Here is a 14,241-nt window from a genome sequence, read left to right on the forward strand (position 1 = left end):
GCTGTTCCCATGCCCAGAATTCAGTCCCTTCTTCTGCATGTGGAGTACTCCCCTGGTACTGAAAACAAATACCTTCCCCTCCCAGAAGGGTCACTGACTCCTGGTGCTGTCTTCCTTGTGTTCCTGGACTCCAAGACAGATCCCAACATTTCCACAACTTTGAGGGGTGGGAGGATGAGGGTAACTAATATTTCAAAGTCCTGTCACACTTAATCCCAGTATCTTCTTTTTCAGACCACATTTTTGAGTTATGATGTTCATGAATTCACCCAGTAGAAGTCTATAACACAATGATTTTAGTAAATTTATAGTGAATTTTGAACAACCCAATTTTAGGACGTTTTCATCACCCCAAAAAGTTCCCTCATGTCCCACTGCAGTTAGTCCCCACTTTCACTCTATTTCCATGCTCAGCCCCATTAGTTTGCATTCTGTGTCTGCAGGTTTCCCCTTTCTCTCCATTTCACATAAATGGGTCATACATACATAGTTTCTTGGGTCTGGCATCTTTCAGTTAGCATGTTTTGGAGTTCATCCGTATTGTTGTATGTATATATGAGCAGTTCCTTTTTATCATTGAGTAGTATTTCATTGTATAGATATACTTAGGGGTTTTCTATTCACCCACTGATGGATATTGAGATTGTGTCTAGTGTTGGCTAATATGAATAACGCTGCTATGAACATCCAAGTACAGGCATTTGTGTGGATGTACATTTTCATTTCTCTTGGGTAGCTTCTTAGGAGTGGCCAAATATCTTTTGGTTATTACAAATGAAGCTACTGTGAACATTTGTGTATAGGTTCCTGCATGAAAGTAAGTCTTCATTTCTCTGGGATAAATGCCCAAGAGTGCAAGTCCTGGGACATATGGTAAGTCCATTTTTAAATTTGAAAAGAACCGCCAAACTGTTTCCCAGAGTGGCTGTATCGTTTTACGTTACCACCAGCAATGTATGAATGCCCCGGTTTTTCCACATCCTCGTCAGCATTTGGTCTTATCACTTTTTTTCACATTAGCCATTCTGCTAGGGGTGTAGTAACCCAGCTATCTTTTGGATCCATGCCCTTTGTTCACCTCCACCACCAATACATGTCATCTCTTGTCTGGACCATTGTGATATTCTTCCTACTGGTCTCCCCACTTCCACTTTGACCTAATACCTCTGACCTCTAAGAGCAGCCACGGTCATCTTTCTAAAATCACAAACAGACCATGCCACTCTCCTATTTAAAACACTTCAAAGCCCCAGCATTGACCTGGATCCTACAAGGTCCTGCACGACCTGCTCCCCATTCACCTATCTGCCCTCCTCTTGAACCATTCTCCCCTCATTTTCCCAAGCTTTGGCCACGCTGTCATTTTATTGTTATGAAATGACAAGCTGTGTTGCACCTCAGGGCCTTTGCACATTCCTAGTGAGCAGTCCCTCCCTGCCCCCATCCCCAAAGAGCCAGTTTAGGTACCACGTCAGCCAAGAGGTCTGCACTGTCTATCCGCCCACACCCAGTTCTCATCACAATTCACATATGTGTCTATTTATGCATTTAATTATTTAATGTGTCTCCCCAAATGGGCTGTCAATTCCAAGGGCAGCTGTCTGCTCCATCCAGTCAGTGCCATGTTGCCTGGGGCCGGGGTGGAAGCAGGGTTTGACTTCAAATGGGCAGGAGGGACCTTACGGGGTGATGAAGTTATTCCAAATCTGAACTGTGGTGATAGCTGCACAATTCTATAAATTACTAAAATCTATGAATTATACATTACGAGTCGACTTTATGTAAATTATGTTCCCAGGCCACCACACTGCTTAGCACAAAGCAAGTACTTCCTGAATAATTGCCAAAGGAATGACTTAATGAATATTTAATTAGTCTGGAGGCCAGCCTCTCCTTGGAGAAAAATTACTCTTGTCTTGAGGAAGAAGATTTTAATGGGCCTTAGGATCTGCAAAACCAAAACCCTAATTTAGAGTGGAAGAATACAGGCCCGTGTGGAGGTAATAACTATACCGCATAACGATGTAGATACATGGACTTTTGCTAGTTCCTATTTTCTTTTCCCTGGAGGTCAAGTTCTCTGCATAGACTATTAGAACGTTGATTCTGTTCTGTTTGCATGTTTGTTTTTATAATTCTCTTATTGTCAGCACCCTCAGGAATTTTGGTTGGGCAGTGAGAAATCTGGTTGGGGGGAGGGGGGTGGTCAGTGGGCTCATGCAACAGGGCTCATCTTGACTAGATTTCAGTAAAACTATGTACAAAAATAAGTGGTGGGCTAGATTTGGTCCCCCTGGTTATATATAGTTTGCAGACCCTTGTCCTAGAACTCTACCTTACCATGACTGTGTAGCCTACCCACAAGCTCATTCCTTTTTTTTTTTTTTCTTTTGGTCTTCATTCTAAAGACCCAGGATCTGAGCTTTGCAGGAAAAAAGTTGCTTGATTGGGATTATACAGAGAAGGACAGTGAACACAGAGCATGGCCCTGAGGTGCTATGCCTCCTATCATGCTTAGGTATCAGAGAGAAAGGCCCAGGTAGAGAAGGAATAAGATAGTTCAAGACACAATGAAGAAGTCACTTGTTTCTGGATGGTTTGGGGATGGTTCACCAGTCAGGGGAGAAGTCTTGATGGGGAGCAAAGGCCTGAGGCCAGGGCCACCCACCCCAGTGGCTGGGCTCTCCGAGGCTTTCTCAGCTTTATCAGATTCCCCGTCCCTGCCTCCATCTGGGCACCATTACCTGGGCTGGACAGATGTCTTAGGAGAGGGGCCATAAACTCGTCTTCATCCTCCACACTCTTTAAGACCAGTGCAAAGAAAGCAGCAAACCCCAGCACCTGGAAAAATACCCACTGTGAACCCCAAACCCAAGCTGAAAACTCTGTATCAACTCCCGGTCTGAGATGGGGCTGGATTGAGGCCGCATCTGTGTCCCAGGCACAGGAGCCACACTCTGGGGAGGTCAGGTGGGAACCCGCCCTCCTCCGCAGAGAGGGGACATGTGTATGGAGGGTGAGGGCCAGGGCTTGCGTGCACCTGGCTTGCACCTCAGTGCGGTGAAGTTACTCTTCCAGCCTTCCTCCCTTCCTTCCTGTACTAAGTGATTAGCTTCCTTTTACTGCCTCTGCTGTAAGGGTTCAGAACAGGCCTCCAATAATTCTCTTTGGCATGTGAGTTATTCTGAACTGAGAGAATCAAGACCCTGCAAACTCATGATAAAATTTTACCTCTTTCTTAAATAATTTAAATTAGGGGCCTTGCTCATAATAAGAGTTATTACTGGAAATAACTTTTTATGGCCTATTTGTAAGGCAGGGTAAACTAATTACTGAACATCTGCTCATCTTTCTGTAATGACTTTCCTCTCCTCTGAAGCACCAAGATGATCCTTAGCTCAGAATGTCATGTATACCTCATTTTCCCTTTCTGTCTTTGAACCCCTCGTGTGTGGGGGTTCTCTGACTCCTGCATGTATACCAGGTTCCCATGCATATATATGTATAAAATTTGGTTATTTTCTGTGTTCATCTATCTCATGTAGATTTAACTGTTAGACCAACTGAAAGAACCTTGAGGGTAGACACAAGTTTTCTTCCTCCCCCACAGTGCCCGCAGTGTGCAAGTATAATTGGATTTTATGGTTGGTTGGGAACAAAAAAGCCCAGGACTCTGTTCCTAAAATTCTCAGACTAGGTTGTGGGAGGTGTCAGGAATTGCTGAAGTCTTCTGAAAAGGGCTGTTCAGGACAGGACAGAGGACCAAAGGGTAGATGAGGGTAGGGGATTTGGTGAGTCTCATAGACATAAAGATTCACTGAAAACATCCCTTCATTATGCAGCTTCCCCCCCCCCACCCCCCCCCCCCCCCCCCCCCCAGACACAGTATTCCTGCCAGCTGATTTTTTTCCTAGGGAAAGCTGTGACCCAGAACTCCAGGCTAGGGCTCAGTATTTCTTCCACTCTGACAGTAGTTACATTTCAGAAATAGGAGTGTATCTTCCAATTGTTGTACACATTTAGTGACTGGGAGTTATCTAAATGTCATGTTCCGTTAAAACCGTCTTAGAATTGAGGAAATTTTGTATTATTCCTGTTTACAAGTGTAGTCTAGGGCAGGATGTTTATGACCTTAACTTCTTAACTTCAGGTTTTCTCATCTGTAAAACGGAGGCGAGGTTCTCCCTGAGTGTGATTGTGATGATGAAATGCCAGCATCTCATCCAACCACCAAGCCTGGCCCAGAGTGAGCGTCCAAGAGCTTGGGTCATCATGGTCATTATCTTCATTATTGCCCCTGCCCTGGGACCTGCACAGAGGTGGTGTACCATGTAAGTGTGTTGAATGGATAGATGAATGAACAGCTAAAGTAAGGACAAGACAGCTGGCAGGAGAGAAAATAAGGGCAGAGGGGAGAAGGGCAGCCACATCCAGGTCCTGACCTTCAGAGGCTGGGTGACAAACACACTCTCCACAAAGGAGATGGCCATGGAGATGAGCCACTTGAGAGAGCTGGTCCGTCCATAGTGCAGGCCGTATAGCATGGTGAAGAAGGCTGCCACACCACTGGTAGCTGCCACCAGGAGCCAGCCCACCAGGACACACCACCAGGGAAGGCCCCGAGGGGGCTTGCTTGCTCTCAGGGAGCTGTAATGGAAAGGGGATATAGTCCAGAATCAGTTCAAATCCCACTGCAGCCCATCAGCTGAGGGACCTTGGCTAAGCTAAAGTCCTTAGCTTGGTCAGGCTCCTCAACCTCTCAGATCCTCAGATTCCTCCTCTATATCTTGTACCCACTTCAATGAGCTATTCTATGTTCTATTCTGTATACATATTGTAAAAAATAATATAAACCCATCACTTCTTGGCCTTCTGGCTAAGACCAAGTGCAGTATGTTCTTATCAGTTTAGTTTGTAAACCAAGCCACTCCCAAACTGAGTGGGAGTGGCCCTCCCGGGGAACTGCCTCATGCATCATACTCCTCAAGCTTTGGGAATGTTAAAAGAGGGCAAAATAACCTTTGCACTGGGCCTAAAGTAAAGCAGCATTATATTACAAACGACTGTTTGCAAAACAAACAGGAAAGCAGACATTAAGACTACTGGCATGAAAATTAAAGACATTGTTTAGAATTGGCATCACTATGTTAGTTTATCTGCATCTACAACAATGCCTTTCTTAACTTATTAACACCCATAGATATTTCTGCCTTTCATGTAATTATTCCCCTTCCCTTCCTTACACATTCCCCTTGTCTTCACCTCCTAATGGGAACACTATTTGGGTTTCTGCCTATATCAATGCTTCCTGAAATATTGTTTGAGATCTCAAATAAAGGCTTGTTACCTCTCACTTTAGCCTTTTGTTTTTAGGTCAACACTATATGTATTCTATTGAAGTCACATTCATTCAGTGCTTACTAGGAGCCAGTCCCCATGTGAAGTGCTTTACACAGATTTGCTCCTTTATTCCTCATGGAAAGCCTCGAAGGCTGGTACTATATAATTTTTTTGAAGTTTTTATTATTAAAATTCCTCCATACAAACATAGCAAGTACAAGGAATTCCCATCAACTAGTTTTAACAACCATTACTACCTTGTCATATTTATTTCTTCTGTCCCCACCTTTTTGACTGGGCTATTTAAAATTAAACTCCAGACATAATATAAAATCATCCCTCATTACTTCGGAATATTTCTCAATGATGGTCAATTTCTTACCGAATTACAGTGCTGTTGTCACACTTAACAAAATTAAGAATAATTCCTTCATGCCATCAATAACCTATCTGTATTTAAATAAAGGGCAACAGAGTTTGCCACCCCCAAAATACACTTTTTTTGGGGATATTGATAATTGCAGGTGGTTACTTTTAAAGAAAGAGTAGATGAGGAAGAAGCTCTCAAAACCAAGTAGAAGTTAAGGAAAATCTCCTTTGTAAGGATGTTTTCCTCACTGTACCAGGAACGGGTGGATGTGTAAATCTCTAGCAACTTATCACTGGAGAAGGAAGGACTTAAATCTGCATAACAGTATGACTCTTGTTCACTGGGCTTTTCCTGTGGACCGCTCCCCCGCCCCCTAGCTGACACGCCACCCATAACATCTTTTGTCTTAAGCCAAAGGTGGTATTTAAAGTGATGCTTCTGCCATTTTGGTGAGTTACTTAGTTTGGCTGGGTTTCTCCCAGGTAAACAGGTGATATACATATTATTAAAACTTCATTTGGCCCTGGCTTGGCTAGAGCTCCGTCTCCATACACCAAGTTGCAGGTTTGACCCTGGGTGAGGGCACACACAAGAAGCAACCGATGAATGCACAAATAAGTGGGACAACAAATCGATGTTTCTTGCTGTCTCTCCTTTCCTCTCTCTCTCTCAAGTCAATAAATAAAAAAAAGTTTTAATGTGAAAAATAAAACCCAAAACCTTAATTTGTTTTCCCCCTGCTAATCGGTCTCATGTCAATTTGATTATCTGTCCAGCCAGAAGAACCTTGAAGGGTAGAGGAAAAAATTTCTCCCCTACACAAATTTCACTGGTTATCTTAAAAAACATATTTTGTTTTAAGTTCAAATCAGGAGACAGGCATTATTATTCCATTTTACAAATGAGGAAACTGTGTCTCAGAGAGGTGGAAGGACTTGTCCATGAGCTCACAGCTAGGAAACATCCACTTAAAATGGTTATGAACTGCAAAATGCTTTACAAAGAGCTATAAATGCCTTCTTGTTCAAGCCCTTGTTTCAGATTTTGTGCAGGAATCCTGAATCTTTCCTGCCTGGGGAGATCTAGGTGAGCATCCTTCTAGGGTTACTTGGATGCCCTCTCCCCACAGGCCCCAGGCTGGGGTGGGACAGAGCCCCACTCACCATCCAGGGGAATGAATTACCTGGTGTATGCTGGAGGCGGTAGAGTGTCCAGATGCCCCCTTAGGGAGCGCTTCAGGGTCTGCAGCTGCCTGAGGGCCCAGGCCTGGCTCTGGCAATGGGGGAAGCCTCCAGGACCCACCAGCCGCAGCTCTTGTTCCAGATGCTCCAGTTGAAAGTAGAGACACTGCCTGTACACACTGTTCTTCCAAGGGTCACCTGGGCCCACCTCATGTGTCAAGCATTGCGTTTTTTCTGGCAGACAATGGAGAGAAAGAGCATCCCCTGGTGCTGGGTGACAGAGCAGACTCCCTGCAAGAAAAACAATAGTGCTGGGTGGATGGATGTGGAAGAGGGTATGGTGGGGATAAATGGTAAAGGGAAAACTACAATAAAAAATAATGTAAAATAAAACAATAGTGTTAGTAATGACTTTTTTACATCGAGCACTTACTATGTGCCAAGCCACAAGAAAACTGAGGTCCAGAAAGATGGGGTAAGGTACTAGGCTCACTCGGCCAGTTAGGATTTGAGTGTTCCCCATTTAGGGTGTTATCAAGGGCATTTTCAAAGTTTCCTTACACATAAACAGAAGAGAAGAAAATAATGTAACTATCACCCTGCTGTAGCAGTTACCAATATTTTGCAGCCTTGTTTCACTATACCCCCAACTTTTTCTGAAGTACCTTAAAGCAAATCTTAGGCACAGTGTTATCTCAAATGCAAATATTTTAATTTTAAAAAATTTATTTACTTTTAGAGAGAGGGGAAGAGAAGGAGAAAGAGAAACATCAATGTGTGGTTGCCTCTAGAGTGCACCCCCTTCCCCCTACTGGGGACCTGGCCCACAACTCAGGCTTATGCCCTGACTGGGAATTGAACCAGTGACCCTTTGGCTTTACCGATCAGCACTCTATCCTCTGAGCCACACCAGCCAGGGCCCATCTGCAAATATTTTAATATTCACAAGATTTGAATTTGAACCCAGGTTCACCTAGTGCCAAAGATAGTCAGTCTTAATCCTTTGTTTTTAACTTTTTTTAAATATGAAAAATTTTTAAGTTACAAAAGTAGAATGCTGAGATGAACTGCACATATCTACTGCTCAAAATTACCAATTCGTGGCCATTCCTGTTTCACCTGTACTTTTCAACTCTCTCCATGTGGATTATTTAGAAGCAAATTCCAAGCCTCATGTCACATCTCTAAATATTGTAATATGCTTCTATAGAAGGGTCTCCCCCTCTCTTTTTAATCCTCACCTGAGAATATGTCTATTGATTTGAGAGAGAGACAGACAGCAATATGAGAGAGAAACATTGATATGTTGCCTCCTGCACAACTAGGGACTTAACCAGCAACCTAGGTATGTGCCCTAACTGGCAATCAGACCCAGAGGCTTTTGATGTATGGGACAATGCTCCAACCAACTGAGCCACCAGGCCAGGGTAAAGGTAAGATCTCTTTAAAAACAATAACCAGGATGTCATTATTAATCTTTAAAATGATTAATGATAATCCCTTAATAGCATCAAATATTTAGTCAGTGGTCAAGTTTCACCCTATTATCTCTCTAATTGGTTTGTTCATATTTCCACTTCCTAAAAATATCTGTTAAAGTTGTTTTTTGTTTGATTTTTTCTTTTCTTTTTTTTTTTTTGCTTTAAAGGGATAATACATATTTATTGCAAAAAAAAATTTCAACATTTCTATTATTTCCTGTGCATTCCAAAGGAAATCTGACCTCACTGGGCAGAACCGGCCAGGCCTGGGTCCCTGGACCCTGAGCTGGGAGGCTGGCACTCTGGGGCACATGCTCCTGGGCCATTAAAGGCCCTGAGGCACCCACACCCCAGGATTCTTATCCAATCACCAGTGAGAAGTGAAAGTGAAAAAGGCTATGGCTGCCTCAGACTAGATGTTGGTAAAGACCTAGGGCATCGGCTCCTCCTCCTTCTGACCCAAGCCGCCTCCCGAGCCCTCCTGACTTGGGGTCCCCTCACTGAAGCTTCAGCTGACGGCTCTAGCATCAAGAGCCTTCCTGTTGCAAGTGTTCTGGCAATGTCTCTGAAAGATGTCATCACTCCCAGTCATAACACCAATTACTAAATACCTGCTTTGTGTCAGGCTGCGGTCTAAGTATTGCGTGTGACTTATGATCTAATTCAGTCCGTGCAACAAGCCAATGAGCTAGGTGGATCCGTACTTCCATTATTTTAATTAATTTTAATTCAAACAACCACCTGTGGTGAATGGCTGTCATTTTGGACAGCACAGATGTAGAACTGTTGTAGATGTAGAAGAGCGGCCTGCAGTTCTATGAGACGGCCTGTGTGAACCTGGCAGCACTGATCTGGGTGGAAGATGGACAGGAAAGGGGCAAGAGGAGAGTCAGACACTAATTCAAACCAGAATAATGTGTCATACATATAGCAGAATAATGTGCTATATATTTATTAAGTATAAAGAACTTAATAAAAATGAAACCATGTTACCACATGCTACATGAATATTGTCTCATAAGGCTCTGGGGCTGAGGCCTGCTCTGTCTCTGCCAAACAGAGATTAGCAAGTGTTAAAGACACAATGGTACCAAACCAAGACCTTTTTCTTGACTTAATTAGAAGGACTGGAAGAGAATGGAAAAGGAATAACTTTTTCATTCAGGGATTCAGTGTTCTCTAATGTATTCTATTGCCCTATGCGTCATCTGTGTCCTGCCCCACACATTGGGAAATGGATCTGGTTTGACTTTGCATCACCCGAGTACTTTACAGAAAAAGACACTAAATCACAGAGAACTGAATTAATTTGTCCGAGGCTACACAGCTCATTAACGACAGAGCCAGTACCCAGACACGGTCCTTTCGAGTGGCCCAAGTTATCAGGCTGGCCAATGCTCATCTTAACCAAACACAGAATAAGGACATGACTCTTTGCAGTGCATTCCATAGGGACCTCTTATGGTGAGGTCATCCCACACATGTTTGTTGCATGCTTGCTATGTGTGGCGTGGGGCCAGACACTGGGGAATCAGCAGAACGAGATGGTCAGATGGCTCCTACCTCATATAGCTCATGTGCTAGGAAGGATGGTACAGACGTTAAAGAACACTTCACACAATTCGTAATTTGGCAAAAAGCAGTGTGAAAGCAATGTAAGAGAAGCTTTGGGGCTAAAGATCATGTGGCTGGAAACCCAGTTGTGGGTTGGGACTTGGAGTACTCCTCTGAGGAAGGGATGCTTAAACCCAGGCTTAGTAGGAGTTAGCCAAATGAGGAGAGGAGAAAGAACATTCTAGATTAAAGGACCAGCACATGTGAAGGCCTTTAGTGGGCAGGGAGCGTGGCCTTGCAAGGAAGAGAGCAGGGTACCTATGGTACTGAGAGACAGTGGCAAGTGGTTGGAGTGATGGCTGGTGAGAGAGACTCTGGTAGGACTTTTTGACCCCTTAGTGATATAGACATGCCCTCAGTCCTGTCTCCGCCTGGCTCCAACATGCCCCCTGTCAGCACAGAAACATCAGGACTTACCTTTCACTTGTACTGACCCAGGAGTGAATGTTAATGGGTCCTGTCTCTCTTTGGCTTCTTCCCAGAACATCTGCCCTGCCACATTCTGCAGACAGATGACATCTTCCAGCAAGGCCAGAAGTTGGTTGATGTCCATCAAGTCCCAGCCCGAGGCAGGGGATGGCACCTTTAAAGCTTTAAGCAGGGATCTGACAAGTCTCCACGTATCCTGCAAATCAAACCAGGTAGGGTGAGGGGGTATAAGCTACAGGTAAGGGGGCCAGCCAGGTGGTCAATAGCATTCGCCTTGGGCTTGGACAATCTGGGTTTGAGTCCCAGCTCTGCCCACTGAGACATGATGCTGGGCCATCCTGAGCTTCCATCTGTCACCTACAAAATCCCTCTCCTAGGATTTGAACTGATGCACTCCAGGCTATGTTCCTCAGAATGTAGCACATAGTAGGTGCTCAATAAATGCTTATTGAGTGCATCAGTGCAGTTCCTTCTACAGACTTCCAATCTGTGGTCTATAATAAAGGTATAACATTTTGTACATAGTAGGCACCCCAAAAGTGTGTATATATGCATGTGTATAGTAGGTGTTTGTGTGTGTGTATGTGTGTGTAAACATTTGTAAATTTATGTGTGTACATGCTTGTGAGGGTGTGTGGGTGTGTGTATGTGTATGCATGTACATGTTTGTAGGTATGTGTGTTTCTGTGGTGTGTGTATGCATACATGTGTACGTGCACATGCATGTACATGTGTGCAGCTGATGAATCTTGATGACTGTTGCTATGAGACAACATGGGGTTGTCAGGCCCCAAGCCTTAGTCCTCACCCCCACTTCTGCCCAGGCTGGAGCACCTCCCATACCACCAAGGTTGAGGACATACTTTGGTCACTGCTTCAGGTGTCAGAAGGCCATTCTCCATGGGCTGTGGTGAGGGAGCTGGGCTGAGAGACCCCCTGTCCCATTTCCTAGTGCTCTGCTCCTTAGTGACCCGAGGACGGGTGTTTCGAAAGATCTGAACGATCAGGAGGTTGATGGGGAACATGAGGAGAGAGCTCTCCAGTCCAATCACCACTTCCTGCCAAGTGAATTCAATTTTACCTGGGGCAGAGGGAGGGAAAGGGTCAGTGGAGGTGGCTGTGCAGTAAGGATTAATCTTGCCCAAAGAGAGGTCTAGCCCTTGAGTGGCTCCTGAGAAGTGGCCTCTAAGCCCTTGGAATGTCCTGCCTTGTAGGTACAGCTTTGTTTATAGGGGATGTTGGGCCACACTGTATAGTCTAAGCTAACGGTGTGATTTATGGTGGGGACCTTGGCCACGTGGTATTACCTCAACCTCTGCTGGGGCTGGAGGGTCAGCTGTATAGGGTTTCAGCCTCGTGTATGTGAGCAAGCCCTGATAAAAACTCTGGACACCAAGGTTTGGGCGAGCATCCTGGATGGCAGTACTCTGTGTGTATTATCGCACATCCTTATCAGGAGTGAGCACCATCCACCATTCCGCTGAGAGGAGAAAACTGGGAGCTCCACAGTTGGTCCTTCCTGGACCCTGCCCCAGGTACCTCTTCCCTTTCCTGGTTTAATCTGTATTTTCTTTCTCTGTAATAAGTACAAGTATAATGGTGTTCCTGACTTCTGTGAGCCCTTCTAGCGAATTACTGAAGCCAAGAGTGGTCTTGGGAGCTCGGGAATTGCGTGGAGTTCCTGGGACAGTGACAGCTCAGGTCCACCAGCCACTAGCTCTAACTGCCATGACAGTGGGAATTACCCAAGTCCATTTTTTGCTCAGCTGGGTCCTTGGGGACCCCCCAGAACATGATGCTAGTCAGCATGGTGCAAAGGAGCAGGGAGAAGCAGCAGGACACCCTCTGGACGCGGGTGAAGTTGCTCCAGGCTGAGCAGCTGAAGACGGAATACCAAATGTGTCCATCCTGGAAGCCCATGGAGGTCTTCGTGAAAAACAGGTGTCTGTGGACAGGCAGGGAGAGAGGGACAGGCATGTAAGGAGATGGGAATGGGAGAAGACTGGTCTCTTTGGAACAATCTTGGGATGAGAGGGTGGGGTTTGTTTCTAAGATTTATCATCTATTTTCTGTTGTAAAAGTAATACAGCCTCATGGCAGAATCACTTAGAGTTAACGATGGGGACTCTGGACAGTGAGTTGGAATCCTAGACTGCCCACTTACTAGCTGTGTGACCTCAGGCAAGTCACTTTACTCCTTGCACCTCAATTTACTCATCTGTAAAATGGGGGTAATAACAGAATCTGCCTCACCAGATTGTTGAAAGTGTTAAAAGTTATAATTTTTGGAAAGCATTTGGTTAAGTAGGTGGTATATAGGTGAGTGTTCATCAGTGTTAGCAATTATTACTTTTGTTATAGTTTTAATGTAATAATATAACTATGATATTAAATTTATCATAATTAGAGCATTAAAAGATAGTGGTGAAAAATTCCAGGTTCTGGGTTCAGGCTCAGTTTGAGAGAATGAAAATGGACAAGACAGGGCCCTGAAAATGGTACCACATTCTCCTTAATCCATATTGTATCTCTATGAATACAGTATAGTTTAACCACAGCAGCTCTTCAAGGGCCCAGAGAGAGGGATGGGCATTCAGGAGATGGGAATGGGTGGAGACTGGTCTCCCTGAGAGTGTGCAGAGCTGATATTCCCAGCTGGCTCTGTTCATATGGCCCAGTGCCAACACTCTCCAGGGTTGTACAATACTTGGACTGTCACTCTGGGGGGTGTGAGTGGCTTGAACTCAGAGTAAAGGTACTCTTTATAGAGAGAGGTCAGTTGCCAACAACAGTGATTGTCCACATGATTGTTCTATTCATCTAACAAGTATTTGGTGATCCTGGTGCTGCATGCCAGGTGCTCTGCTTGGGCCCCAGGGATCCATGGAGGAATGTCACTGCCCCACCTTTGGGGAGCTCCTTGTCTAGTTTTCAGGCATCACATGTTTTGATACAATTGGAGGATAGTATCTGCTCCTATAACTGGGCTTTTACTCTGAGCCACCCACTGTGCTAAGCATATTATACATCATTTCATGGGACCTGCACAGGTCCCTTTTGGAGTAGGCACACTGAACAACTCCTTTTTCAGATGTGGAAGCTGAGACCTGGAGATGTGAGGGACTTATCCAAGGTCACGCAGCAAGTCAATAGTGGGCATATGGGGCTTTGCAGTCCATCTCATGTCTTTGTTATATTTCCTGAGGTCCAAGTATCTCTGATTCAGACTTTTTCTACCTTGGAGGTTGAACTGCTGCTCACAGTGGCAGCTGGGAGGAAAAGTCAGACTTAGTAAATGCACTGGAAACAGATTTTTTTAAAACCTACCTCAGAAGTCATTTAAAGTAGAGGTCACAAATTCAAATGCTTAAGCAGGCCCAGATAGATGTAAATAAATCAAGTAAATGAATGAAGTGGGTTAGAAGTCATGTAATAGGGAATGGTGAGGACTGTGGCAAACTGGAGAGCATATGGTCCCTGTAAGAGGAAGACTGGTTAGTCAGCTTCAGCATTGGGTGTCATGTAGGAATACTGGCTCAGCATTTCCATACTTGCCATGTTTTCAGTGAAGTCTCTTGATTTTTAAATATTGGAAACAGACTTAATGTCCATTGATAAGAGAATGGTTGAATAACTTATGGGACATTCATTCCATGGAATATTATGCAGCCAATAAGGAAAAGTTTGATCTGAACATACTCTTCTGGAAGGATGTTCATATTATATCATTAAAGAAACAAGGCAGTATAGTTTAAAGGAGATAAAAGAAACAACAATCTATCGTATTACATTTGTGATTGCATGTATGTGTTTGGAGACAGACGTG

The 14,241-nt window shown here is 44.4% G+C and overlaps 1 protein-coding gene across 1 annotated transcript in view; it reads right to left on the minus strand.

The window, feature by feature from the left end:
- The window catches only part of PKD1L2 (polycystin 1 like 2), a 91,033-nt gene that overhangs the window by 17,502 nt on the left and 59,290 nt on the right, over window positions 1-14,241 (minus strand). Inside the window, 7 exon segments of the mRNA XM_028502103.2 lie at window positions 2,745-2,841; window positions 4,443-4,664; window positions 6,264-6,282; window positions 6,930-7,125; window positions 10,404-10,611; window positions 11,279-11,496; window positions 12,161-12,360. Of these exon segments, the coding sequence (XP_028357904.1) occupies window positions 2,745-2,841; window positions 4,443-4,664; window positions 6,264-6,282; window positions 6,930-7,125; window positions 10,404-10,611; window positions 11,279-11,496; window positions 12,161-12,360 (1,160 nt within the window).

Source organism: Phyllostomus discolor, chromosome 12, assembly GCF_004126475.2.
Source record: "Phyllostomus discolor isolate MPI-MPIP mPhyDis1 chromosome 12, mPhyDis1.pri.v3, whole genome shotgun sequence".
NCBI lineage: Eukaryota > Metazoa > Chordata > Mammalia > Chiroptera > Phyllostomidae > Phyllostomus > Phyllostomus discolor.